Source organism: Carlito syrichta, unplaced genomic scaffold (genome assembly GCF_000164805.1).
Source record: "Carlito syrichta isolate Samal-C Ts95f unplaced genomic scaffold, Tarsius_syrichta-2.0.1 Scaffold302529, whole genome shotgun sequence".
NCBI lineage: Eukaryota > Metazoa > Chordata > Mammalia > Primates > Tarsiidae > Carlito > Carlito syrichta.
In genome coordinates this window covers 196,858-224,682 of record NW_007246625.1, presented here as the reverse complement: position 1 = coordinate 224,682, position 27,825 = coordinate 196,858, and the positions used below count along the sequence as shown (strand labels likewise).

The window sequence follows — 27,825 nt, the reverse complement described above, 5'->3', positions numbered from 1 at the left end:
GACACTGTGTTAGGGCCTTCAGGGCACATTAGCAACTCTTGTCACCCTCCTCCCCATTCCCCACTGAAAGGACTTGAGTAAACAGGTGGTGTCGGCCCTGAGCAAACCACAGGTTCTTTGAAGGATCAAGAATGGAGAGCCCAGAAAGGAAACGAAAACAGGAAGACCGGGTCTCCTAGCAGTACCAACAAGGCTTGGACCTCTGTCCTGGGGCTGCTGTATGCAGGCCATTGTGCCAGGCAAGTGTCCTAGCGTGAGCCTGCTGCTCTGACTGCCCGTGGGGATCTGTCCGGCTCAGGGAGGCCAGATGACCTGTGTGCCTCCATCAGCAGCACCCACAAGCCATAAATGCATCTGTGCTCAACTTCCCAAGACCAGCACTCCGAGGGATTAGAGTTAAATGAAAGGTCTGTTTCTCCCCACACAGAGCGAAACAGACTGGCCACCAACAGACCATCACCTGTGCTGGAATACACTCCAGTCCCAAGGCCCCGCCTGGGGGACTCCCAGGACAGGGAAGGGCCCATCGAGCGCCAAGCATGACCAGTTCTTCCTCTTTCCTTGCAGATGATGATGAGCATGAGTGGATCATCCGTACCTGTCGGAAGGGCTGGGATGAGATCGGGACTCACAGGCCCAAGCTGTGAGTTCCGCGGCTGCCTTCACCAGAGATTTCCATCTGTCCTCCTGGCACCGGCTGGCCCAGAGGGCAGGCTGTAGTCTTAGAACCTGACTTTCAATTCAGGAATAAAGGCTTTCTGCAGTGACCCTTCTTTCCCTTAGAAGACTGTTTCTCAGGGGCATCTTCATTTGACCTGGGCAAAATCATGAACTACCGACATTCCCAGGCCCCAATCTAGACCTGCTAATCAGAATCTCAGAGAATGAGGCCTAGCAATGTGCATTCCCGGGTATTTCTTATGCATATGGAAGTTTGAGAAACATCACCTTATAGCAAGAGATATAACTGAAAGAGCCACTAAGGGTACAGGGAGTGTGTGTGCATAATCTCAGCTTCCTATAACAGCTTTGCAAGGGAGGGCTGAGCATCACCTATTGTAGATGGGGAATCTGAGGTTCAGAGACACAGAGTGCCTTGCTTGGGCTCAGAGGGCAGTAGGACCTGATCACTGTGCCCAGACTCACAGCTGGTAACTTCCCATAGGCCCAAGAATGATTCCTCAGAACTGCCTCTCCCTCTTCACGGCTGCCTACTTTGAACCTCACACCCTAAGCACAGAATCAGCATGGTGCCATAGAAAGAATGTGGCTTTGGCATCATTCAAAAAACGATTATAATAATTTCTCAGAACAATTGAGTAGCTCTGTGGTTAAATGAGATAATACAAGTAAAAAACCTGGTGCTTGGCAGACATTCAGTATGTGTTTGCTTTAAAGAATGATTTGTAAGCTGTGCATATAGTCATTCCTCAAACTCATATTAGAGGTCACATCTGTCAGCTGAAAACCAGAGGACGAGGCCAAGGCAGAAACAAGTTCCTGAATCTTTGCATAACTGTCCTTCCATAGAGGTTGCTAGGTCCTACAGGCCCTGTGCTTTGTCTTCTGGCTCACCAAAGCTGCCAGACAGGACAGGGAGTCAGGCTTGGAAGGGCTCTCCCTTGGGAGGGCTCCTGCAGCGGGGGAAGAAACTGGACCTCAAACTTGGGGCCCAAAAGTGTCATGCTGGGGCAGAGCCAGAAGCCAGAAGGAGGCCTCCATCCACTCTTAGCTGCACCACAGAGGACACTTGGGACAATGACCTCTCTCCCCGAGGCTTATCACCTTGGTAGAAGAACAGGGTTGAGTTCCTCTGTTGGTTTCCAAACTCTTTTGAAAACAGAAGGTACATTCATGTGAGAAAGCACATAACAAAACATATTTTCAGATACACATCTAAGTTAGCATTTGTAAACCGGATCAGAAGAGTAGAGAAGGGAGGAGCAGAAATGGGGTCATAGATGGGAGATAGAAAAACAGAATAAAGAAAGGGACCCTGCAGAGTCGATGACCACATGTACCACGAACCTAGGTTTACAAGCAACTCATTGCTGTGCAGGGCCATGGGGGCCAGGGAAGGCTCTGCAACCTACCAGGCAGCTTCACTTCCTACTTCAGAGCTTTGGCTTGAACAAAGGATTCTGCTGCTGAAAGAAATTTGACAACCACCAGAAAGATGGTCTCTCTCACTCACCAGATTATGAGGTGGCTCTGGAACCTGACAAAACCACTATGAGACCCAGTCTCATGCAGAAGTTGGGGCCCCGCCACCTATCCCATATTCCCTTAACTTGGCTTACTACTCCTTCCCCATCTTCCAAAGAGGTTCCTCTGCAACACCTTCCTTGCCCTACCCCAATATCCTCCTGTTTTGTACCTATTCTGTGAGCTTCTCATCTGATATAATCCAGTTCAAATACCAGCCCTCACAAGTCCCCACAGTATGATGGAGGGGTGTCTGTTTACAGCATTTGCCAAACTGAGAGTTCCTGTAGGGTAGGGTCCCGGTGGAACCCCTCTCTTGAGTCTGCAGAGCCAGCACCAGGCCCAACAGATAGCCTGTGTTTAGAGAGTGGAGAGAGGACAGCAACCAGCCTGATCCCCTACACAGCTTAGATAAGAGGCAGGCATGACCAAGTACTTAGAGAAGAAACTCACTGTCATGCCTTTACAATGCACCATTTGCTAACTGGAAAATGGTACCAATTTTCCAGGAAGGAGGATTACACTGTCCAGCAGCCCTGATATTCCAAGAGCCAGGGACCTAAGCCTTTTACTAGAGAGCAGGAAAGAAATGGAATCCCATCATCTTCTGGATTTAAGTGCCAGCACTTCTACTTGTATTAACTTTATTACACAAATAAGACATTTACAAAGCACGACATGAAAGGTATGTAACAAAACAGACATTGATTTTACAAAAAAGTGCTTACAATTTTTTTCCGTGTGTGTTTTCCCCTTTTCTTTTGTATTTAAATAAATAGTCTTGATGGCCTGAACATTCCCAGGCTGCTCTTAACAGGGTAGTGGAGACATGTTGCCACTGTAACATGCTACAGCCACGTGATCCACGCAAGGAATAGACCCTGGGAGGAGGCTCAAGGCAGAGAGGGTATTGGGTGACCCTGGGCAGGCTCAGATGGCCATTTACCACATGGTTGCCATTGGAGCTTTGATCATCAGGAGCAAAAACCAAGGGAAAATTTGAGCTTTCCAAATCCAGGGATCAGGCCCTGGTCACTCCTGTTAATGTCAGTGCCTAGCACAGGGTTGTGCACAAGTTACCACTGGATGAGCTCTGAGTGGTGCCTTCTCTTTGCCCCTAGTCAGTTGAAACCATCTTTGGAAGGGAGAGGAAGCAGGTTCCCTTCTTGGGCTGCACCTGTACCTCTCCTTAAAGTCCAGAGCGAGAATGACATATAGGTTCTCATTCTAAGTCAACTCCAAGCACTTGGATTCAGAAACCTTATCCCGACTCAGTGAGATAGAGCTGCCATCTATAAATGATGTCTGCCATGGATAAAAACAGGGACAACAGCTGCGTATGTACCATGAACTTGCTTTCCCTGTCCTGGAGTCTCCTTCCAAAAGCAACATGACAGGTTAACCACAGCAGGAAGGAGTTGGGCTAAAACATGCTTGCTAGCAACCTCTAGTGGAAAATGCATCAGGACACCAAGTAGTTCTAGAATTACAGGATAAACATGGGACAAATGGGCATCCCCTGAAAACATAAATCATGGTCGTGTGTAGCCCGAGCCCTTTTGTTTGGAATGGAAGAGTCGCAGCAGGATGGGATGGATGTGAACATGGCTGTGTCTGGCCTCTGTTCTCAGAAGTGGGTGGGGCTGGCTCTGGAGAGCATTGGTGGGGAAGCCCAGAGGTGCCAGATGGAATTCTGGACTTGGCACACTTACCTAGGCAATGGGTACCATCTCTCAGAGACAGATCTGGAGTTAACATTCTGACTGCCATTTCGTTGAACTATGTTCCCTGGCCCCCCATGAGTGACCCCTCCTCCCCAGAGAAGACTTGGCCCAGGCATCCCTATCCGGGGTCAGCAAGTAGCCAACAGGAGTCCCCAACTCCACAATGCCCAAGCATTCAGAAGAGTCATGGCACAAATCAAATACCATCTCTCCTATCTTTCCTGCAAATAAGCTAGATAATTAGTTGGGGGTAGGGTCTCCCTTCTCCCCCAAAGTTCTCTCTTTTCTCTCCTTAAAATGGCTAGTGCCTCTCCCAGTCCAGTGTGCCGTATTCCTTTCCTTGACTTCCAAACCAGTGGGGGTCTTTTTCTCCCCCACCCCCCACCTACCCCACTGCCTCTTGGTCTGGGCAGACCTCCATCTCTGCCCTATTGGGCCTCTCAGGGTTGGTCAGTGTCTCTTCTCTTTCTGAATTAACTTGACATAACCAGACAGATGGAAATGATAAAATTAGAACATAGCTTTCCTTTGGGGACATCCCACAAACACTGTCGAGTTTTCCAGACAAAAGCAACAGAGTGGATAACATTGGGAGTTGTTGGCTATTCAGAATTTAGAGATGGTTCCAAGGAAGTAGTAAATAAAGGCCAATAAGGGAGGAAAGAAAACCTGTAAATTAGAAGGCTGTTGGCGTCGCACAATTCAATTCCGCCTTTTGCTATTGTAATCAGCTTAAGTTGAAGATGACTTCTGTTTAAGTGGAAAAAACAGGCTGTTGTTTTCACCCTGATTCCAAGTTTCAGGGAGTTCTGCCTTCCAAGAGGAGGATTCTGTGGTGCTCCTGGTGGGTTCTGGTTCTCAGCAGGAGAGGGAAAGGCCAGGCCTGGGGGACCAAGCTGGTGGTGGGCAGGATGGTGGACAGGGGTGGATGCGGAGGCGAGTGGATCCCTGGCCGCAGCTTGGACACTGGATCTCAGCGGCTGAGGGGCAGCTGTGGGGCGCCCACAGACAGGTGCGGAAGTGCCGGCAGCGTTAGTACTGAAAAAGGATGACCTGCAAGAGGAGGGCATGGGAGGTGGCTGAGCTGGGGCCTGCCCCACCCTGCAGCCCCCCGGAAGATCTCAGAGGCACAGAGAACAAGGGTGGGCTCAGGGCCCAGATCTGGGTTTAAAACCTGGCTCTGTTAACTTACTTGCTGTGGGAACTTGGGCAACTCACTTCACCTCTCTGAGCCTGTTTCCTCATCTGTAAAATGGGGATGACAAAATCTCTCTCTCAGAATCAGGAAGATTCTCAGTGAGACAGATACAACAGCAGCAGCAAAAGTCTACTGGGCATTTTTCCCTGCACCTTCCGTGCTTTATTTCACTGAAGTCGCACCTCAACCCCGTGAGGGAGTTCCACCATTACCTCTATTTGACAGGGAGGACACTGAGGCTCAAAGAGGTGGAAATGAGTGAGCCCATGATCACACAGATAGGAAAAAGTGGACCTGGCATCAGATCCAGGCTTGACTCAGAGCAAGCTCTCTTTACTACAGCATATCATCTCTATCTCTCCAAGGCCACTGGACAACAGTCACTGACTGCTTACAACCCAGCAGGAGACAGGCAGGGATGTAATCTTCACACAGCTGAGAGGTGCCTGACCCATAGTAGGAGAGCAGGACTGTCAGCCCCCTTTCCTCTCCATCTCCCCCCTAAAGCGCCTGGCTTACATCTCACTGGGGCTGACATTGCCAGTTCCCTGAAGTTCAAGTCAAGGACTACTAGTTGGCTGCTCAGTGGAATGTACCTTTTCATGGTGAAGGGTGAGGAGGACGTTTCAAGTGGTCCAGGGACATCTGATTGGCATGACAACATGACTGTTCCTTTTTCTGATCAGGAATGTTACTAGCCCACAATCAGTTACCACAAGGAGGTAATGGAGGAAAGCAATAATGATGTCATCTCCATAACAGTAATCATAATAATAATAGCCAACACCTGAGGACCACTTTCTGTGTATCAGGCACTGTGCTAAACTTTGCATGCGTTACTGCATTTACTCTCCACAGCAACCCTAGGAACTATTATTTATCCCCATTTTTCAGATGCAGAAACCGAGCCTCAGAAAAGCTAATTGTGGCCGGACTCGGTGGCTCAGCCTGTAATCCCAGCACTTTGGGAGGCCGAGGTGAGTGGATTGTCTGAGCCCGCGGGTTCGAGACCCGCCTGGGCAATTTGGCGAGACCTCATCTCCACAATAAATCAAAAATTAGTCGGGTGTGGTAGTCCGCGCCTGTAGTCCCAGCTACTTGGAAGGCCGAGGCGGAAGGATCGCCAGAGCTCAGCAGGTCGAGGCTGCAGTGACCGGGAGCGGCCACTGCACTCCAGTCTGGGTGACAGAGTGAGACTCAAACTCAAAAAAAAAAAAAAGAAAATGAAAAGAAAAGAAAAGCGAATTGTGAGACCTCGGTGGCTCAAGCCTGTAATCTCAGCACTTTAGGAGGCCAAGTTGAGGGGATTGTCCGAGCCCACAAGCTCGAGACCAGCCTGGGCATCTTGGCGAGACCTCATCTCTACAATAAATCAAAAATTAACCAGGCGTGGTAGCACATGCCTACAGTTCCGGCTACTTGAAAGGCTGAGGTGGAAGGGTCGCCTGAGCCCAGCAGGTCATGCTGGGGTGGCTGTGAGCATACTATTGCACTCCAGCATGGGTGACAGAGTGAGACTCCAACTCAAAAAAAAAAAAAAAAAATTAAGAAAGAAAGAAAGAAAAGAAAAGCTCATTGCATTTCCAGGTTTCATAGGGAGGAGGTGGCAGAGCTGGCATTCAGAGTAGGCCTGACCCCAGAGCTCACACTGCATTCCTTACCCAATGCTAGGCACAACTCTCCTTTGGCTCCTGGGATGTCTGGACTCGGGATCTTATTAAGAGAAGCTCTCTCAAGAGTGATGACACTCATAGGCCTCTTCCCCTCTGTGGGCCTCAGTCTCTCCCACTGATCAATGATGACTTGGCGATGATTTCTAAGAAACTTCTAAGTGCTGAAGTTGTGGAATCAGGGAACATGACCAGGCAGGAGTGTGGTTCTGGGAGCTCACAGGTGTGTGTGACCAAATGATGATGTGGTAGAGGCAGAGGATGCTCCCCATGAAGGCTCACAGCACTGTTCTCCTGGCCAGGCCAGCACTGGTCTAGATGAATGGGTTCAGGGGGTCAGTCCAGGGAACACTGAGTCTCCTCACAGCTAGGCTGCCTCGGGTCTGGAGGGACTTGGGAGAAAGTCCACACAGTCCTATGTTGGCCACACAGCCCCCACCCTGAAGCCCACCAGGCTCCGGGGGCTTGACAAGATGTGATCAGGAAAGGTTCCTGAGAGCTGGTGAAAGGCCTGACAGTGAGAGGACAGAAAGTCATGAGGGAGGGAGACGCTTTTATGCAGCATCTGGATGCAAAGCTGGAACACAGCCCAGAAACAGGGAACTCTGACTCAGCAGCCAAACGCAGGGGCTAGAAACCTCTTATAGCCAAAGCTGCCAGGCCCCAGCCTGGCTCATCCCTCAGGCCGAACCACACATAACCACAAGCTGAGCTGAGCAACCAGAAGGCAAGGGCTCCTCTCCAAGCACTGAGCCCAGCCCTATGCACTTGCAAGCCCCACTCTCTGCCCTACATACAATGCTTAGGCCTCTCATTCGACAGTCTAGGCCCTTCATTATGTGGCCCCATCAACTCCCCCACCTCTCTGGGCCTCAACTACCCTAATAAGTACCCCTGGACACCTCCAACCTAGGCTCCTCCATACATCTGGACCTTTGCCCATGCTGTTCTCAACAGAAACTGCCCTTCTTCTTGTCTCCTGTTTCTCCCCTAGAGCTCATCACTCCTTCTTCTGGGTCCTTCAAGGCCATGTTTGCCCCCATTCCAACCGCCCCATCCCCTTGCAGTGCAGCTGCCCACGTCCTGTGCTAAACCACAAGTTTCCCGAAGGCGGGGATCATATCAGTTCACTTCTGTAGTTCCAGGGCCAATTCTGACAGGATGAATTCCCTCCCACAGGAAAAGGGCAACTCCTAGACAGGCAGTCCTAGGATCCAGAACAGCTCTGCCCATGCTCACTGGACAAGCACTGCTCTGTGTGAGCCTCAATTTCTGCAGGTATGAAATGGAGGTCATCATTTCTCAGGAAGACTGTTAAGGATGAGGTTGGAGAGAGCACTGTGTAAACTATAAAGTGCTGCACAAAAGGAGGCAATAACAGACTTGCCTCATCCCTGGACAAACTGTGTCACCTCTCTGAACTCCAGTTTCTCTATCTGTACAAAGTTCCAAGCTCACAAAGTGGCTGGGAGGTGTCAACTAGATGGCACATGTCAAGTGCCTGCCTCAAACAAGAGGAGTTCCACAAACAGTAGCTCTTAGTGTGGCTGTGACAACCTCAGAGGGGACAATGTTCCTGGGATGTGCTCACCCACCACTAGATCCTGCAGGATTTTGCCTTGAGCACTATCATTTACTTATAAACGTATCTGCCCAATTAGGTTGTCTGTAAGGCTCTCCACACCAAACACATTTCCCTGTGGTGCCCAGCACAGAGATACCAGCACACAGTAGGTGCTCAAGCAGGAGGCAGAGCCAGAGGACTGTTCTGGAGGAGTGGGTCCCACCCCTGGCTGCCCCTCAGAATCATACAGGCTGGGTATTACACACACAGATCTGTGGACCACACCCCAGATGTCCCCCTCATGGAGGGGAGGTTGGGAATCCGTATTTTTACAAGCTGCCCAGGTGGTTCTGAGGCATGCCTAGACTCGGATCTGCTGAACTGGAGGGCCCCTGAATCCAGCTCTAAAGCTCTAACCCTCTCTCTCTAGACGACCACACTCCCTGACTCACGGGCTCCCCTGCCTCATACGGGACATCCTCCAACCCAGCCTCTCCCAGGACCACTACAGTCATGTTTCTGTAACAGGCCTCCCGGGGCCCACTACTGCCACAGGATAAAGTCCAGACTCCACCAACTTACAACCCCAAAGGCCTGCTTCCCTCTGCTCTTCCTCTCAAGCCTGTGTACCAGCAACCATGAAAGGCTCAGGGTTCCCTGACAGCCACGATGGCTCATGCCTTCTCTAACAAATTCTGATTCAGTTTTTAGGCCTAGGCTTAGAGACTGTCTTCCTCTGGGAAGTCTTCTCTGCATTTCTCCTTTGCTCTTCACCAGCTTCCCAGCTGCCATGGCTTCCCCCATCACAGTTTGATCACATTGTGTTGTAGCTGTTGGGTCTGTCTCCTCCTCCAGACTGTGGCCTCCTCAAGGGCAGGGACCATGCTTTCCTCATCTCTGTGCTCCTGACAACAAACACAGAGCTGCTGGGCACAGTGAGTAGGTGGAAAATGTCTCTGGGTAGATGATATTCATTATTTCATTCATTATTATGTGAATGGATAAATGCACATGTTCCCATCCAGGCTCTGATCTTGAGCTATCTAGACCTCAATTTTTCCATTTCTAAATGGAACAGTGGCTTTCAAGACTAACTGTGAGGTGTATGGGGGCTGGGAAGGAGGAGAGGCTTCTACCCCTGCCATGGATTCACCAGAGTAGCTCTGTGCACTGTCATTTCCATTATGGAAATGATTAAACAAAAGGCTGCTGGGCTTAGCAAACAATGCCTTCAAGCCGCTGTACTGAGTGTTTATGAACCCTTCTTGGATGGTCAGTCCTAATGCCTGAGACAACCAGAGATCCTGGTTCTACAGAAGAGGCTCTGCCAGTTGATCAAGGTCACTGGCTGGCCCACTATCCCTCAGCTCCGCCAGCTCAATTCACAGACAAGAATGAAAAAGATGAAGAGGAGGAACCAGTGAGATGACAGGAGGTAGGTGATGTGTGATATAAGCCCTCCCCGGGACCTCAGAGTTTAAGTAAACTCACAAATTTGAAAAACACAGGGCTAAACTGTCAGTGGGGGGCTGCCAGGAGACCTTTGGAGTGACTGCACACAGAACACACCAGCAGCTGCTTGAGTGACTGCCATGGGGGCCTGAGCAGGCTGTGCAAAAAAGGCCTGCCACAAAGCAGCACAGTGCCCAATCAACAATGGGGAATGCTGCCAGAAACCCATCCCTGGCAGGATGGCTCTGACCCACCAGACCCAGCCTGGCTCCATTTACCTTCTCACCCCGGCTGGAGAGCGGCCCATCCATATCGGCTTTGAGGTGGACGGGGGGTGCGGTGTAAGGCAGTCGGCAGTGCACCTGCCCGCACTGTACCTGACCTGTGGACGAGAGGATGCCTTGGAGCCCATCCCCCAGCTGCACGCAGGGTCCCACCTGTCTGTTCTCTGCAAGGTGGAGCCCCAAGACCAGTTTTGTCTCTGCCACTTACCTCCTAGGCAGCCCTGGACAAGATTTCAGTGGTGTTTGTTGTGATGTTGTATGAAGGTCTTTATAATCTAGAAAGTGCTGTGTGGCTGACGGCCAGGTATAACTGTCTAGCTCACTGATAAACAAACACTCCTAAATGAATATGTATTGAACATCCCCTGCAATCAAGGTTGTACCCTATTTATTCAAATCCTGCCTTGGCACCTTATACTTCTTACCTCCCAGATATCACTACAACTATACCCCAGGCCTCCGAGGGGACTCTGCACCAACACCTATCCCAGCCCTTACTGTCCTTATCATCTGACTTACTGCATATTATTACTGTTTATCTAATATTATCTGTCTTTGCCAGAATGCAAGCTCCATGAGGGCAGGAATTTTCATCTGTTTTCTAGATTCTAGATCTTTGTGGATTTCCAGTATCTAGAATGAGACATGGCATCTCGTAGGTACCCTTTAAAATGTTTTGAATGAATTTCCATACTCCATTCCAATACCTAAAAGTGCTGGGAAAAGTCCATTTTTGTGTCTGATTCAAATTCCTCATGCTTCAGCCTATTTACCACTATGGTGGGGCAGTCCGTTGCCTGTCTCCTCTAGACTTCATTCTCTTTGGTCACAGGGAAAGAGCTCTATACAGAGACTTACAATTGATATGTAACTTGGGACAAGTAACTGTGCCTTTTTGAGCCACAGTTCTCTCATCTAAAGAATAAACCAGTTGTATTAAATTGGAGGCTCTTAGCTGAGGGTGTTTGAGGAGTCCATAAATAGCCTCAAATTATTTGGAAAACTGTGTCTGTAAATTTAGGGGGGAGGGTCTGGTTCTAACACTTTCATTAGCTTCTCGGCTCTAAGGTTCCAGAAAATTCAAGACTATTGACTTTTGTTAACTATAAAGCAAATTGCTGAGGCGACCTTCAGTCTTGCAGCAGGAAGTGGCAGGTCCAGACACCCCCCAACATCTTCTGCCCCAAGCTGGGTTCCACTGCAAGGGGAAGAGGAGAGGGTACCTCAGCCCCTTCTCTAGACATGACAGACAGAGCTGGGCTTGTCATATATATGGACAGAGTCCTGGAAGGACCTCTGGAAACCATGGTTCTACTTCCAAGGGGGTCATTTAGATCTACCATATCAAATATTACTGGCAGCCCAGATCCCTGGTACCTATAGAATTCCTGGTCCTTGGTACCGTTAGCAGGCGTTTACTAGGCTCTGTGTCACCTGAACATCAGTCATTTGTTCAGAAAAGAAAGAGGGTAAACAGTCCTCCTACTGAGCAGATGGGTCAGAAATGGAACTGTATAAACACATACGGTTTCCAACTGGCAGCCTGGTGCAGTAGACAGGAGTCTACTCCTAGTTCTGCCAATCAAAACCACTACCACATAACAAGAATGGCTAATACTTATCCAGCACTTGCTAAATGTTGAAGACTTTAAATCACTAATCTCATTTGATGCTCACAACACTGCTTTGAGACAGGTACTCTTGTCCTCATTTTTTACAGATGAGGGAACTAGTATGAAGGGAAGCTAAGAAACTTGCCCAGTGTCACAAGCTAGTAAGTGGCATAGCTGGAATTTGAAGCCCAGCAGTCTGACACCAAAGCTCATACTAGATCATTAAAAAATAGTGGCTTCCACTAACTTACAGTGGGCTCTTGGTTTCCTCATCATTCAATGGGTTAGTGACTGCCAACGTTTAGAGACACAGTCAGTATGGTATCTGACACAGGGCAAGTGGCCAAGCAACAGTTCTCCGACTTCGTTTTCCCTTTTACTTGGAGTCAGAGAAGGGAGGATTTGTGTGAGTGTGTGTGTGTGTGTGTGTGTGTGTGTGTGTGTGTGTGTGTGTGTTGTGGTCACTTCTATTTTTTTATCATGCCCAGCTTTGAGGAAAAAATGAATGGAAACAACCTCAAAGAGAAAGAAAATCTGTGATAAGCACCTGCTCAGTAGCTGAATGCTCATTTCCCAGAAACGCCCCAAGCTGATCCCTCACTCCTCCAGGTTCCTGCCCAAAGATCATTTCACCTTGACCCGCCCCTGAATCCTTCCCATGCGGCGCACTGTCGCCCTTCTTTCTGAGTGTACTGTCTCTTCATTCATCTCCCACTGTGGAATACAAGCCCTTAGGAACACAGCAGCTTTGGTCTATTGTGTTCACTGTTGTATGCCAGCATGAAAAACACAGAAAGCACTCAACGTATATTTACTGAATGCATTATGATTTCCACAGCCCCTGTGAGGTAGGCATTATTGTCACCTCTGGTTACAGATGAGGAAACCAGGGCTCCAGGTTAAGTGATTTGCCCACAACTTCACAGCCCTGGGTGCTCCCACCACACTGGCCTTCTGCTCCACCAAAAGCACCCAAGCCAAGATGTTTTCTCCACCAGGGCCTGCCCCATTCAGCTCCCCACTCCAAGTGTTTCATTCGATCCTACCCATTCTTCCGACCCGTGGCACCCAGAATATTCAGACATTCCCATCCGGCACCTTTCCTATAGGAACCATCCAATTACACCACACGCTCATCTGTCTGGTAACTGTTCCATGCCCCCTAGAAAGCAGGCTCCACAGGGCTAGGACCTTGTCCATCTTGTTCTCTCCCCAGTCCCTGGGCCCTGGCACGGAGCTGGTGCTTTTAAAGTATTTTTTGAATGGCTAAATCACTTGCCTCTTCTAAGGGACCCACTGAGGCAGAGCATTCTCTCAACCCCTAAGTCCAGGGCACTTCGGGGCCCACATCTCCACCCATGAAGCTCCGGAAGGCCTTTCCACGCGTCGGCCTCCACGCCCACGCGCGTTCCTCCGCACCCTCCTCCCCGCAGACCCAGCGGCCCCCAGTGTCGCGATCACTCACTCTCAATGTAGCCGTGCAGGGTGACCATACGCGCCCGCTCGGGGCTGCTGAACGGGGAGTAGTGGATGTCGTCGGAGAGGGCGGAGGGGAGGCGGGACGGGGGCGCCCCCGAGGGCGGCACTGGGTGCTGCGGTGTGTGCTTTTTATGACGCGCCCGGCAGTTTTGAAACCACACCTGGAACGACAGCCTCAGCAGCCTCAGCCTCGCGGAAGAGGGTCCGACGCGCCGCCAGGGGACCCCAGGCGGGACTGCCTCGTCGCCTCCTGAAGAAGGGTGGCCACGTGCACCCCCGACCCTCGGCTCGAGAGCCCGGCTGCGAGCTCCAGGGCTTGCCCCAGGTCCCTAGGCCCCGCCCACCGCCGGTCCCACCTGGATGACTCTCCGGCTGAGGCCCGTCATGTCCGCTAGCTTCTGCAGCGTCTGCGCGTCGGGGTTGTTGTCCTGCGCGAACTGCGCCTGCATAACCTGCGGGGCGCCGCAGGGCGGTGAGGCGTCGGCCCACAGAGGTCGCCGAGACCCAGGCCCAATCAGAGGCTCCGGCCCAGAGGCCACGCCCCCGCCAGCGCCAGCCCCCCACCCGAGGGCTCGGGCGGAGGGGCGGAGCCAGGAGAGCTCAGCCCCGCCCACTCCGAGGCCCCGCCCGAGCCACGGCCGCCCTGGGCCTGCGGGGGTACCTGCAGCTGCTCCGCGGTGAAGGACGTCCGCGCGCGCTTGGCCGGCTTGGGCTGACTGTCTTGTTCCGAGGGCACTGCCCCCTCCAACGTGAGGCCGTTCCCTGGGGGCGATAGAAGCGGCTGATCACGAGTCCCCATCTCTTCTAGTGGCAGCCTGGAAAGGACGGGGGTGGGGGGAGCTTGTCCCTGGAAGGGTTAGGAGCGGGAGTTGGCTGGGAGCGGGGATCCCAGGGTCCTAGTCCCCGAGTTGAGTCTTTGGGGAAGAGACGTCTGTTTCTGAGCGTCCACTCAGTACTGGGCGCTTCTTTTTCGGTGTACTCTTTAAGCCTCATAGCCTTAGGAGAGGTGGTGTTATCCTCATTTTACATGAGAAGAAACAGGCTCAGAGAAGAGAAAGGCCCTGCCCGGAGCTTTTAACTAGGATCTGGTATCTGGCTGATCCTAATACCCCAAACTGGCCTCCCCTCCTAGCTAAACTGGAGGAAGCCAAAGGCTGGTGGGGATAGGAAGCAAGCAGGCTACAGAACTGTGATCCCAACTTTTCAGAAAAGAGTGGAAGAAAAAAGGCTGGAAGGATATACACTAAGGTGTTGGTAGTGGTTTACCTCCAAGGAGCACCATTATGGAGACTCTTTACTTTCAGTATTCCTGTAGCTTTAGAGGTTTTTCAAACAAGCATATGTCATTTTCTTTAAGGTCTAATTTTGTTAACCAGAGTGTAAATTAGTCTCATATTACTTTTACAATTTTACTAAAATGTTAAGTATAGTCCCATTGATTTTTTTATCTAACACTTCATCTTTCTGAATATAACAGTAATATGTGGTCCTTATCAAAATCTCAGAAAATTCCCATAGGCTCAAAGAAGAAAATAAAAATCACCAGCAATTCCACTATTCAGATATAACCATTCTTCACAATTTATTGTAAATCTTTAATTATAAAAAAAAGTTGAAGGAAAAAACCACACATACATAGAAAAATCTGAAAGATGTACACTAAAATATGAGAAGAGATGGCATTTGAGTGATCTTTGTTTTCTTCTTTTTGCTTCACCGTCTTTTCTAACTTTTCTATGATGAGTGTGTATGTGTTTGTGTGTTATGTTTAAACAGTAAAACAGTAGCCAACACTGAAGGGATCTAAGGCCCTGAGCCTTCAAGTTCTCCTGCATGGTAGGAACCTGGAGTCAGGTGTGCCTGTGAGAGCTAAGATATAATTGGCAAGGCTGTAACTAGGGTTGGCCCTGGTTGGTCCAGGTGTGCGAGGAGCCTGTGGTGACTGATGGACCGATGGGGAAGCTCTGACTCCTGGGTTTCCATCCCCCTTCCACTGCTGTTTTGCCTGCCACTGCAGAGAACTTCATAGTACCCCAAGTTCACTTGTTGTCCACTTAGACCCACTTAGCCCTGTTCTTAGCAGGAGAAAATGTTGGTCCTAGTGTGACCATGAACAGGAACTGGCTTGTGATCTCTGACTAGTCCCAGGCTGAGGTCTAGAAATTGAGGCAGAGTGGTCCATATTACTCCCCAGGGGCAATTGAGGATGGGACAGACACTCTATGTATTAATGTTCCCTAAGAAAACAAACAGGATAAGAATTGGTATGCACGTTTTTTAGACAGAAAACTGAAACTCATAGAGGCAGCCACATCCCAATAGCCTACTCAGCTTCATGAGGTCTGATTAAAGGGTCCTAGACCTTGGGATGAGATGCTATGGTATGATATGGTGGATAAGAAGCCAGGTATGAGGAATCAGGCAAACTACTAGTATGTAGTCTTTGGCAAGTCATATACTACAAATAAAGTCCGCCTGTTTCTTCTCCTTTGAAATGGGAGCACACCACCTATTTCCTAGGGCTGTTGTAAAGATTACATAAAATTATCCATGTTACAGAGAAGTCAGCAGCAGCCACAGACCCTAACAGGAAATTACTGAAAGAGTCCCTGCCTCTGCCCACAGCCCAACCTTCAAACCCCTTCTCCAGCCCCACCCCATCTGTGACTCAGCCTTCGGGATCCCTGGAAGGCCTGGACCCGCTGCCTGGGCAATCTGAGAAATCACAGTATGAGAGCCAGAATAGATTTAGCAATCATTCTAGTCCAACATCTGTCTTACACAGATGCAAGATAGATATGTCATATCTCAGCACAGCACGCTGGAGCCTGGTCTCCAGACTAAGAAACCTGACCTTCTCCCCTTACCATTAAAGACTCTGGTCCAGGATGAAACCCCCACCCTCAAACCTCTGGCTTGGAGCTACTAGAAAGGAACTGGGGAAATGGGGGCCAGTCATCTCTCCAGGACTGGCCCAAACTCGGATTCAGGCGGCTGGAGGGGATGAGCCTCCAGGCCCTGAGGAGTGGTCTGGGCTGCACCATTATGAGAATCATCTCTAGGGTTCCTTGTGTCCCTCCTGGCTTTAAACAACATATCAGCTCATCTGTCTTTGAGAAAATGCTCTATCATTAGCCCCATTTTACAGATAAGGAAACATAGTTGCAGAGAAGGGCAGTGACTTCTGACTCCCAAGCCCAAATAGTGGAGGCGGAAGCGCAAGACCTGTGTGCGCAGCCCCACTCTATCTCCTGGCGATGTAGGGGGCGCCCAGTAGGTGGAGTAGAGTAGGCAGTTGGGGGGCGGGGGCTGGGGCGGGATGGGTAAGGGCTGGGGAACGAGGTGCCGGGTGGGGAGATTGGGTACCGTTCTCGGCAGCCCTCTTGAGGTTCTCGATCATGGTGTCGTAGTGGATGCGGCACAGCACTTTCTCCTCGACCAGGCCGAACTCCTCGCCCGTGGACAGCTGGCGCTTGCACGAGAAGCAGGCGAAGCAGGCCAGATGGTAAGCGTTGCCGCGCGCCCGCCGCACCCAGTCGCTGGCGTAGATCTGTCGCCCACACCGGGCACACTTGGTTCCGAATCGGCTGCAGATCAAGAGAGCAGGGACCGAGTTGGGAGACTTAGGCAAGCCATCCCTCCTGGCTCCAACCCCTACTGGCCCCAAGGTCACTCATGCATAACCTTTTCCTTGGATCTACACATAAATCCCACCTAGGAGGTGAACTGGTGGGTGACGTTTATATTTGTGTTGGTGCTTTTCTGAGTTTTCCGAATTTTCTATGATAAGCACTCACATTTGTATATTATATTAATGTGTTCATTAAAAGACACCATAGGTGTTAGAAAAAACATAATAGTAATAATACACAAATTTGAGGGCACTTACCACTTGCCCAGCAAGATCCTAAGTGTTTTACGCTGATTATCCCAATTAATCACATTTTGAAGGTGAAGAAAATAGGGACCAGAGAGGTAAATTAACATGCACAGGCTCACACAGCTTGCAAAGATAGAAACCAGAGCCAGTCTACTCCAGAGATTCGTAGCAGGTACAGCCCCAGCTGTTCAGAAGCTCAGGGTTTTTTTTATTTTGCTTTTTTTTTTTTTTTTAAGAATAGACAAATATATATTTACTGGCTTTGTGACTCTGGGAAAATTGTTGAACTCTCCTCTGAGTTCTCATTGTCCTTGCCCTGAGCTGAACTACATAACAACAGCAACGACTACTACTGTTTGTTTAGTGTTTTGCACTGTACTAAGTACCCAGCTAGTTTCAGACTCTGGAACTGGTGACATTCTAATACTCAGTGTTAAAAAGACAAAAATAAAAAGCCCAGATGGAATGTCCCCTTACCCCTTAAGCCTTCCTTCCTTCTGCCTCTTCCCTTTCTCCCTCCCCATTTTGTAGTGGTGTGGTGGGGAGATTCCCCCCCCCATCTATCTAACCAGATGAATGCAGTGTGGTGACTTGGGTGCAGCTGCCTTCAACACCAGACTGGGATTCCCTCCAGGAAGCAGCAGAGTCTGGTTCACACTGTCTCAGAAGTCAGCTTAGGGCCTGACCCTTGGGCACCAGGGAAGGTTTGTTCTTTAAGGGAATGACTCACATGTGATTGTGTCCCAACACTGGCAGCCTCAGTTTCCTTTGGTGAGCGTTCTGTTTCAGGGAATGGTGCCACCACTCATCTAGTCCCCTCAAGCTTGGAAATCTAAATCATGCACTCCTCCCTCTCCTCAGCTCCACATCCAACCAATCACTGGGCGCTGTAGCACTGTTTCCCAAGTATCTCTGGGATCCATCTCCTCCACTCTGTTTCCAGCGCTGCTCCTAGGCCAGGCTCCCATGATGCACCCCTCACTGCCAGCCTCCTCCCTGGCCTCTCTGTTTCCAGCTTAGCCCTTGCCAACTCATCCTCCAGGAAGCAGTCACAGCAGAGTTTGCAGCAGACACATGGAATTCCATCCCTGCCCTGCTTAAATCCTATAGTGGCTCCACTCTATCCTCAGGATTTGGTCCAAGACCCTTGGGGTTTACAAAACCCAATAGACCACATCCTCTCCAGGCCCATCTCCTCCCTAGTCTTCAAGATCTCCGCCCCAACCCCAAATATGAGTCCCAGTCAGCCACAGTGGAAGGTCAGTCTCCGGTCTTTAAGGCCTCCTCTGGAGCACGTCCCACCCCCAGACCTTTGCCCTGACTGCCCCCTCTCCGGACACATCCTCCCCCGGAGTCCGGCTGCTCCCAGCGCCACCTCTCAGCAATGGTCACGCTGGTTTGTAAATGTCCCCTTCCACCTTCCCATAGGTGGTGGGGAGGGGTAGGGGTGGAGAAACCAAGATTTGCCGCTGTGCTCCCAGGGCCAGCACCCAAGGGTGCGTTCGAAAACGCCTGCGTGTGCAGGAGGCAACAGCCCAGCAAAAACACTCTGGTTACAGCCTCACCAGCGTTGGCAAATTCAAGCGAGTGCCGGTTGAAACACCGGCGTTGAGGTGTGCTGAGTGCAGGAGCGCAGAGGCTTCCGCCGCCCCGGCTTCCAGAAGCCACCCCGATGCCACTCTCTCCCACGGGGAGCGCAAAGGAACCTTACGCGAAAGGCGCGGTTCACTCAGGCCACGCGGCACACCTTTGCCGAGTCACTCGCCCACCTAAGCAGAGCTGACTCCCAACCTCGGAAACGCAGCTTCCCCAGGGGAGAGCCCAGCGCAGCTCATACCCTCTATTCCCAAGCCGGCACTAAAGTGGAAAGGAAACCGCTTTGCCCAAACCAGTCTACTCCCGCCGAAGGGCCGACCCCGGGTTCCGCCGCCCGGCTGGGGGTATCCGGATTGGGAGCATTTTCTGGCCTCTGAGGGGAGGCTGTCTTTAGATTGTTTGCGCTGCAGGAGGAGGGGGCGGCTCGCCGTGCGCAGAGCAGAGCTTTTGCCGCGCGGGTTGGGATCCTGCGGCCCAACGCAGGACCTTTGGCTTGGTCGCAGTTCGGTGAGGTGGGGATTCTGGCGTCCGTTTTTCATACGTGGAATCCAAGGTTCAGAAGCGGCTAATGACTTGCCAGAGACCACACAGAGAGTAGGGCCGGAGTTGAGGCCCTTCCAAGATGCAAAAAAGGTGCCTAGAACCGACGGAGCAGCGGGTCTGCAGATGAAGAGAGCTGGGATCCCGGGAAGATGCGCAGGATGGGGGCCTGGTCGGGCGGCGCCGCGTCCTCGCTCGGGGATGAGGGTTCTGGCAGCTGCTGCGCGCCTGGCCAGGAGGCACGCCAGAAGGAGTGGAGTGCGTCCTCAGGGAGCCGGCAGATCTCGCGCAGGGAAGGTCTTGGCTCTTCAGAGACCGGGCGAGAGCGGCCGAGTCTCGGGCCTGTGGTCTTGGAGCACTGCGCCCGAGTGTGCAGTCCCGGACTCTTCGCGCGGGGTTTCGGGACTTCGTCCTCTGCCAGGGACGCGTCTGGGGCTCCCCGCGATCTCCTGACCTTCCTGCCCTGTGAGTGCCCGCGTCCGTCCTGCGCCTACACAGGAGGGTCACAGTGCCCCCATCCCCACGCCGCCAAGGCGGGCACCGCAAGTGACCTCTTAGAAGCTTCCTCGCCCTCTGCGTGTCACCCCAAATGAGGGGAGCTGTCCCAGCCCTAGGATCTCCCTGCGCGCCCCGTGGCTCTGCCCAGTCTACAAAATCGTCATCGCACTGGATCCTTGGGTGGGTGCAGAGAGCATTATGAAGATTTAGTTGCGCTGCGGGCCGCGTGTCCCCCACTCAGGTCAGTAGCACAAAGGGTGCGAAGAGGCTTGCAGATAAGATCGAGGCTCTGACAAAACGACACACGCTTTCCCAGGAGGGCTACGAGGATTCCGGAAGCAGCGAAATTCGTGGAAGAGACAACGAAACTTCAAGAAAGGGGTGTTCAGGGACTGGGACCACAGCGCCAAAGGGACCAGGGGGCGCGCCTACTGCCACCCTAGCCTGCCTGTGAGGTTCCGGCCTTGGGCGCACCGCCCTAGATTCCAGCGTGCCGTGGCTAAGGCGCCTTGAAGATGGGGAGAGGTGTCCAACAGACACTGCGCATCCTGGCAACCGAAAGGAAGAGGGTGGGCATCACGTACCATTATGCCCGCCATGCCCGCAAGCCTGCCATGCCCGTCTTTCCCTGAGCAGGAGCGCAGATATCTGGGTACTTGCGGTTGTGCGGATGGAGCTCTGCGCCCTATCCAAGTCAGGCTCACTTTTCCGGGCCTACTTAACCTCGATACCTAGTAGGCCCTAAGTAAATATTGGTTGGATCAACGAGCCTCAACGAATGAGCCCATCGGAGTTTCAGCACGACCCTTTCCCCTTGTTAAGCAACCCCTTTTCTGCATAAGGAAACCAAAGCTCCTCATGCAGAGTGGGAACGCCAATGTTAGTGAAGAAGCGACTAGCCGAGGGCCTGAAACTCAAACAGGAGTTCACTTGTTTTAGGTTCAAGACGCTCACTTGATGGCCTTAGAGCGATCCTAAGAGGTTAACAAGGTGGATTGGAGATGGAGCCCTTCCTAGTCCTTCCATTCCTTCTCTTATAGGCAAACCCCTAGGAGGAGAAGCCGGGGAAGGAAAAAAACAGAACCAGCAATTAAGAGGTTAACACGCCGCGCCTTGGAGGTCCCGGTCCAAGGCCCCTCCCCCGAGCTCCCCACTCAGCTACCCCAACATCTGTCCCCCAACAGCTGGCGGCTGCTGGGCCGCCCTCCGCCGCGGTGGGGGGCCGCTTCCCGGCTCTGAGCCTCTCCTGGGACCCTCACTCTGGGGGAGGGGATGGGGTTCTTCTGCTAGAGCCTGCGGTCAGAGCTTGGGTTCAAGACAGAAGGCCAGAGAAGACTGGGGGCTTGCCCTAAGTCGTTTGGACCGAACTGGGAACAGGAACTTTAGTCTCCAGGGCACTTTCTGAACCCCTACCTCCATAAACAAACGGGGAGGCAGTTAACCCTTTACTCCCCACTCCCATTGTCAGAAGGCAGGAGGGCTTGGGATCACAGAGACCTGACCCTGACAAAGCTCCACTCAAGGGCCTCTGAGGAGGTCACTCCTGCCCTAGTGCTCCCAGGGCCACCCAGGGAGAGTCGCACATGGGGCACACAGTGGGTGCTCCCTGTGTGAAGCCAACCAAACTGGGCAGGGAATCTTAGGACCAGCAGAGAGGGATCTTTGCCATACCACAGTCCCACAAATGCACAGAGGGGTGGCTGATATATCTTGCCCATAGTGAAGCATAGGGGTGTTTAGGTGGAAAGATGGTAGAGTCAGGTAGCTGTAGGGTTTATCCAGGTCTATCCATTCAGCAGTATGACCTCACCTCTCAGGGCCTCTGTTTCCCTCCCCTGCAAAGGGGGATTATGAGAGTATCTTGTGCACAAGGTGGACCTGATGATTGAATGAGATCAAGCAGTAGCCCAGTTCCTGGCTTAGAAAAGAGCACCACACATTCTGATGATGGGTGTCCTCAGTCCCTCCTCTATGTCCCCTCTCACTGTGTGACCCTGAGCATGACACTGTTCACTTTCCCAGGACATCGGTCTCCCCAACTCTACAATGGGCATGATGGTCCAGGAGTCTAAGGGAGCCAGAAGGGCACTGCAGATTAGGCCATGTCCTATTTATGGGGACTAGCTACAGGTAGGTAAGTGGAGGGGGCTATGGGAAGCTGTCTGGGGTTGTGGTCGCTGGGGGCAGTGGAAATGTGAATGCCCCAGAAAGAACACCATTTCTTCCCCCAGAATGTTCTTCACTTCTTGGAAAAAAATAGAAAGAAAAATGGTCTTGACAAAAAAGAAAGTAAAAGCCCTATCACATTTCCAACATTTCCCTGGTGGTAGTTTTTTTCTGCTAGAAACCTCAAGGAATGAGGGAAGGTAGGGATCTGACTGAACCCATAAGGGTTGGTAAGGACCCTGTGTGGAGTGTGAATTGGAGAAACTGAGGCAGAGAGGTCCAGTGTCCTAGCCAAGGACACAAATCAGTGGAGAAACAACTCCTCCCTACAATGTAAATGAGCCAGGAGCAGCTCTAGACTTCCCTGACCCTTCTCCCCCTATGCTCTCAGCCTCCCTCCCTGGTCCCCGGTGAACTTGGAGTTCCTTCCTAACCTCTAGCTTCCAGAGCCACCAATGCTAGCTCTGCCAATGAAGACTGAAGGAGGGTCTATAAGACGATGTCAAGGAGAGACTAGATAAGGCATAGAATTGAGGAGACCCCCTTCTCTGGTGGGAAAGACCAGAGGTTAGAGGACCGTGGAACCCCCAAGTTCATTTTCCAAAGGGTCTTGGCCACTCCCTTCCTCCCACGCCTCACGTTCTTGGCCTGTCTTTGGGCAGAGGGCTTTAGTCCACATCCCGCTAGACCATTGTTCTTGGGTTTCAGGGGAAAAAAAGCCGAGAGAATTCCAACACATGATCCTTCCCTGAGCCCTGGCTCTTGAGAGGGAAACTCTGCCTTCCACAGCCAGGCTTCATGCTCTCCTCAGGAAGAGCTTCCTCCTAGCAGCCACCTAGAGCCTGGGCTGCAGTACAGCACACACAATAATCCTTGCCTAGGGCCCAGCCGGGTTTTTCTTTCCCTTTTTGTGGGTTTTATTATTTTTGTTACAGGTGGGGCTGCCAGGGATGGGTTATGCCTGCAGGGAGAACTGGAATGGGGAGAAATGATCAGAAGAGCCACGATTCTACCCTCAACCCAGGGAATGTGAGCTTTTGTTGCTTCCATTTTCTTAACCAGAAATCTGGTTTGGTTTTGCTTTCAGGCTCTTGTCTGGAAGATAATTAGTGCTTAGAACCTGCAACCCAGAAATGGCCCAGCCCCACCGCTCCAGGCAGGCCTGCTCCTCAAGCCACCTGGAGAAGTGCTATCATAGGCTTGTACCTGGCATCCACCCTACCAAGGTGACAATGGTGATCAGCGAGCATTCTTATCAACTGTCACTTAGGGAGGATTTACAGAGATTTCCCCCAACAGTGACCTCCTTGGCAGCTCAGGGAGATAGCCATGAAAAGGGAGGACTAAAGGCAGAGAGATCCAGCAACTTGCCCAAGGTCACAATTGGCCTGACTGAGCCCAGTCTCTTGCCTCTCCTTACAATGGCTGCACATACTATACTGTACTCCACTGCAGTGGGAAAGGGGACTCTGGAATTAATGGAGGCTCTGAACAGAGTCAGGGTCTGAGTTTTGACTAGTTTCAAGGTCTAGTAAAGCACAGTATCCAAGGAGGCTTGGTTCAGCATGGACATGAGCTGGGCCTGGAGAAGCAAGAAAGAAATCTGGGCAAGTGGTGAATAAAACTGCCAAGTCTGTTGTCACCAGGAGAGCTAGGAGAGGTGTCCTGCCCTGCCCTACTGTATAGGAGAGGCCCAGACACCATCTTGCTCAAGCTGGAGCCCTGAACCTGGCAGCTAATGAATCCAAGGAGCCCACAAGCAACAGCTGGCTTGTTGTCTACCAAGTAGAGTCAGGCCTAGCGCAGGGAGGTGGCTAGACAGTGACTCTAACTTCCATTTCCTGCCAGGGCCAAAGCAACAGTCTTATGGGATGGTGGGAGGAGACATCACACTTGGGTTGCACACCACATAATTATAACCCCCTTCTGTCTATGCACACACAGCAGTCCACATCCCCAAATACACATTCACATCACACCTTTAATCCCTTAGTGCCTGGATGGAGGGCCTTAAACAAGAATGCCCCTTCGGAGGAGAGAGTGGGTGTGAGGATTATGGGACTTCAGAATCCCCTTGATTCCCGATTCCCTCCCCTTCCCACCTCCAGATCCCAGTCTTGACCACTCTACACACACACACACACACACACACACACACACACACACACACATACACAGTCTTAACATGCACCATAGACACATACTCTTGGCACCCACATGTGAACTGAAAGACAAATGTTTGTCCATAAAGGGACATACACTGTCTACACATCCCTGACCTTCGTCAATGATGAATTCCCCAGCCCCACTGCACAGATTCCAGACAATAAAGACACACATACGCTCCTTGCACACTGAATCCTGGGTCACCTGGTTGAGCCCCCCCCATGTCCCAGGCACACACTCATTCGCACCCCTCACATAAAGGAAGAGTCTGCCTCTTTAACCTTGCTCCCCACCCCTTTCTCAGAGTGCACTAACCCAAAGTGCTGCAAACTTCCCTCTAGACCCAAGATCCTTTCTTTCCAGGTTCCCAGAAGCTCAAAACCAGGGGTGAGGAGGGGCCATTGCCCTCCACCATATTCCCTGACTCTCAGAGGCTCTCTCTGAAGCAAGAGTCTACCCAGGAAGACTTAAGTCATGATGATGCAAGGATGGAAACGGTGTCTGTGTGTTGTGAGGTGGTGGTTAGAGGGCAGCAGCTTTCTCCACTTCCTGAGAAAGCACTTGGGAACCCAGAAATCCATTCCACTCCATTCTCCTCGGACTCCATAAGGCCCGGTGGTTGGGCCTCAGGCCTGGCTCATGCTTCCCGTGGGGATCAGACGGATGGATGGCCGCGGCGCCCGTGGCCCTGCAGTGACCTCGACCCCATGACTAGGTCAGGCCCGGGCCGCAAGGCTAGAAGCGACAACGCCCTGGCAAGCGGCTGAGACGCGAGAGCGCGGCGGGAGGGTGCGACCCGCGGCTGCGGTGAGCTGCCGGGACGCCGCCTGCAGCGCGCAGAGTGCAGCCCCAGTGCTCAGGCTGTGGCGCCCAACTCTCCTCTTGCCATCCCAGCGGCCCAAAGTCAGAGGTTCGACCCGGGAGAGGCCGAAGCCGGGGTCGGAAACGACAGCGAAGCTGGGACTGGAGCAGACGCCTAGAGCCCGCGCGGGACCCCAGACCTGAAATGCGGCGAGCTGAGGCGGAGTCAGAGACCGAGGTTGGGGTTTAGTACGAGGATATGGGATCAGATCTGAGATGGATGCGGCGCTGGTCCGTGGGACTGGGTCAGACCCGAACCCAGAGAGAAGCCCAAGTCGGAACCGGGGCAAGAGTCCCGAGCCCAGCGCAAGGTCCGGCCCAGGAGAGATCCCAGCACAATTAGAGTCCGAGTAGGGTTGGCACCCAGAACCGAGTGCACTGGAAATGCAGCTGGATGGAGGTTTTCGAGCGGGCTGGACCAGAACCGGGGACGTCAGAGCTCGACCCGGCGCCCGAGGGCGGAACTGGAGCCTGAAACTCAGGCGGGACCAGAGACCGAGCGAGAGACGCGACGGAAACCCGTTGGGCCGCGGGCACTGGAGGCGGATCGCGGGCCCGAACCCGTGCAGACACCAGCGCGCGCGGCCTGAAGCTCTGGGTTCGCTGCGCAGGGAGCCGGCGGGCTGGGCCCGCGGGAAGCTCCGGAAGTGCCCCGGGCGACGCCAGGACGCTGGAGCCGAGGACCGCACGCCGCAAAGGTGACCTCGAAGGCGCCCAGGACCTGCCCGCGGCGACACTGCTGGCCCGGCGGCCGCAGCCTACCTGAAGTAGTCCATCTTGCAGAAGATTTCCTTGTTCTTGATGTAGCAGCTGTTCTGCTGCCTCAGCGAGGTGCGACAGACGGAGCACTCGAGGCACCGCACGTGCCAGATGAGGTTGTTGACCTGGGGAGGGGCCGGGGATGGGGGTCGGCTCAGCGCGGGCCTCTTTCTCGCCCGGCCCCAGCCTCCCCAGCCCCACTTGCAGTCAGAGACGCTGGAGCTCAGAAGGTGCATGTGACTCCCCTATTTTTCTTCTGTCACACCGAAACTCGGGGAAATAGAAACATATTCTGCCCATTTTTCAGACAGAACCCGGGGGCTCAGAGAGACCCTAAGACTTGCCCAGAACTGCCGAGTCGGTCAGCATTCGAGCCTGGATTCGGAATTAAGTGGACCTGGCGCGGGCGGCGCTTCCCTGCAGTCCTCTGGGCTGCAACCCCACACCCCGCCAACACGTGCAACACCTGTCCCGTCTCACCTTGAGCAGATATCGGTCCAGGATCTCGAGGCCGCAGCTGGAGCAGATGTTCTTGCCGGCGGACTGCACCGAGGAGGCGGCAGAGGGCGGCGAGCAGACAGACGGTGTGCTGGGTGTACATGGCGAGGCCCGACCCTCGTCCTTGTCCAGAGCTCCTGCCAGGGCCTCGGCGTCCGACTGGGCCTGCGGTGGGGGAGAGAACGAGAGGGGAGCGATGAGTCGGGCACCCAGAGCCGCTGCTGCCTCGGGGACAAATCCGGGGCCCCGGCGCACCGACTGACAACGAAATCTCTTCGGGACGCCGCGTAGCAGGCTGGAGGGCAGGCATAGCAGGGCCTATTCGATAGGAAGGGGCGGCCCCAACTTTTAACACGCGCGTTCTGTGGAGTGGTCAAAGCCCACATTCCGGGCCGCAAAACCGAGGCTCAGAGAGGGGCGGCGCCCGCCGGGAGTCCCCCGGCGCACTGGCAGCAGCTAGCGACCGGAAAGCCTGGCTAGGTCCCCAGGGCCGGACCGGCGGGGGACTGGAGACCGAAGGGAGGGCCAAACGGACTCACCATGGCGGGCGGCGCGGTCCCTTCAAGACAGCGGGTGGTCGCTTTGCTGCCGGACCCTGGCTGGGCCATCACCTGGGGGAGGGGGAGGGAACGCAGGCGGCGGCGGCTGCTGAACTGGCTCGGCGCAGCCTGAGCCCAGCGCCTCCCCGCGCCTGTTATATAAACCGGCGCCGAACAATGAGTCCTAACTTTGTAGTGGGCATTTAAAGCCCTTCCCCACAAAAGCGGTGTCTCTCTAATGAAGCAATTTGAATTTGGATTGGATTTTTTCCCTCTCTCTCCCCCTCTCCCTGCACTTAACCCGTGGCTCTTGAAGTAATCGCTTAGTTCCCTTGCAATCCAAGCCTCTGAGGGGGAAAAAAAAAACACGCGCACACACACAAACTACCTGCAATTAGAAATTGTCGTGAATGCCCAAGATAAGAGGTAGCCAGAGTGTCAATTCCAACTGTCAATCAGTGAGATCCATCAGGCCGCCCAAAGAATTGCAAATTTGATTTTTTAATGGTAGTAATTAAAAATCGAATTTTTCTCTCTCCACCCACCCCCCTTCCTCGCTCCCTTCTCCTCCTCTCGGCACAAAATGCAAAAAGAAGAAAAGAGAGAAAGAAAGAAAGAAAATAAAAAGGAGATGGGGGGTGGTTGCGGAAAATAAAACCCGGAGCGCGGGGAGCATCGACCAGCCCGCCCGACACGCGCCGCGAAATTGAAGCCGCGATGTTGACGCGGAGTTGGGCGCCTTTCGAGGGCCAGTCGGAGGGAAACCCAGAGCAAACGGGAGCGAAATCGGGGGCGAAACGGGACCAAAAAAGAGAAAAGAGAGGCGTCCAAGAGGAGGAAAAAGCACCCTCCAGCAGCTCGGCGCGCCCGGGACCGGCCCCGTGCCGGGATTCTCAGCGTTGCGCCCGCTCAACCCCCGGCGCATCGGCGCTATCAGCGCCTATTCAGACGGACAATACCGGCCTCGCCTCCTCTTGATTCGCCTGTGTCTTTACTAAATCGCTTTTTGAGAAATTCCTCCAACATTTGCATAATGTGTTCCCGCTTTCCGCGACCCCCCCCCCGCTCCCGCGCGAGCTCACACACTCACATACACACACTCACAGGCGCACCCTCGCACCCCTCCTCCCCAC

The 27,825-nt window shown here is 52.8% G+C and overlaps 2 protein-coding genes across 4 annotated transcripts in view; one reads left to right on the top strand and one right to left on the bottom strand.

Moving 5' to 3' along the window:
* The window catches only part of MORN5 (MORN repeat containing 5), a 34,689-nt gene extending 33,904 nt beyond the window's left edge, over positions 1–785 (top strand). For both annotated transcript variants that reach the window (XM_008056798.1, XM_008056797.1), the window contains one exon: positions 568–785. Coding sequence is in view for 1 of the 2 variants with exons in the window: in XM_008056797.1 (XP_008054988.1) it covers positions 568–647 (80 nt within the window). In the remaining variant the exon portion in view is untranslated. The remainder of the gene's footprint in view (positions 1–567) is intronic.
* A 2,025-nt stretch (positions 786–2,810) lies between these two features.
* On the bottom strand, positions 2,811–27,688 carry LHX6 (LIM homeobox 6). 2 transcript variants are annotated; one of them, XM_021711719.1, is made up of 10 exons: positions 27,567–27,688; positions 26,693–26,764; positions 26,136–26,318; positions 25,659–25,780; positions 16,556–16,776; positions 13,851–13,951; positions 13,546–13,641; positions 13,176–13,350; positions 10,092–10,195; positions 2,811–4,982 (listed from the first exon to the last, which is right to left on the bottom strand). In XM_021711719.1, exons 1-10 carry the CDS (start codon positions 27,615–27,617, stop codon positions 4,962–4,964), a joined length of 1,146 nt encoding a protein of 381 aa, XP_021567394.1. In that variant the 5' UTR covers positions 27,618–27,688; the 3' UTR covers positions 2,811–4,961. The 2 variants fall into 2 exon arrangements, with proteins under 2 accessions (XP_021567394.1, XP_008054986.1); XM_008056795.1 differs by lacking the exon at positions 10,092–10,195.
* Positions 27,689–27,825: the final 137 nt, after the last annotated feature.

What these genes read in the sequence shown, in the direction of transcription:
- LHX6 (XM_021711719.1), bottom strand. Translation starts at nt 27,617, where the DNA reads ATGCGCCGGGGGTTGAGCGGGCGCAACGCTGAGAATCCCGGCACGGGG. An exon ending in AGAATCCCGGCACGGGGCCG is followed by an intron (nt 26,765 to 27,566) that starts GTCCCGGGCGCG and finishes CCCCTCCCCCAG; the next exon opens with GTGATGGCCCAGCCAGGGTC. An exon ending in CAAGAGGGCTGCCGAGAACG is followed by an intron (nt 13,952 to 16,555) that starts GTACCCAATCTC and finishes TATCGCCCCCAG; the next exon opens with GGAACGGCCTCACGTTGGAG.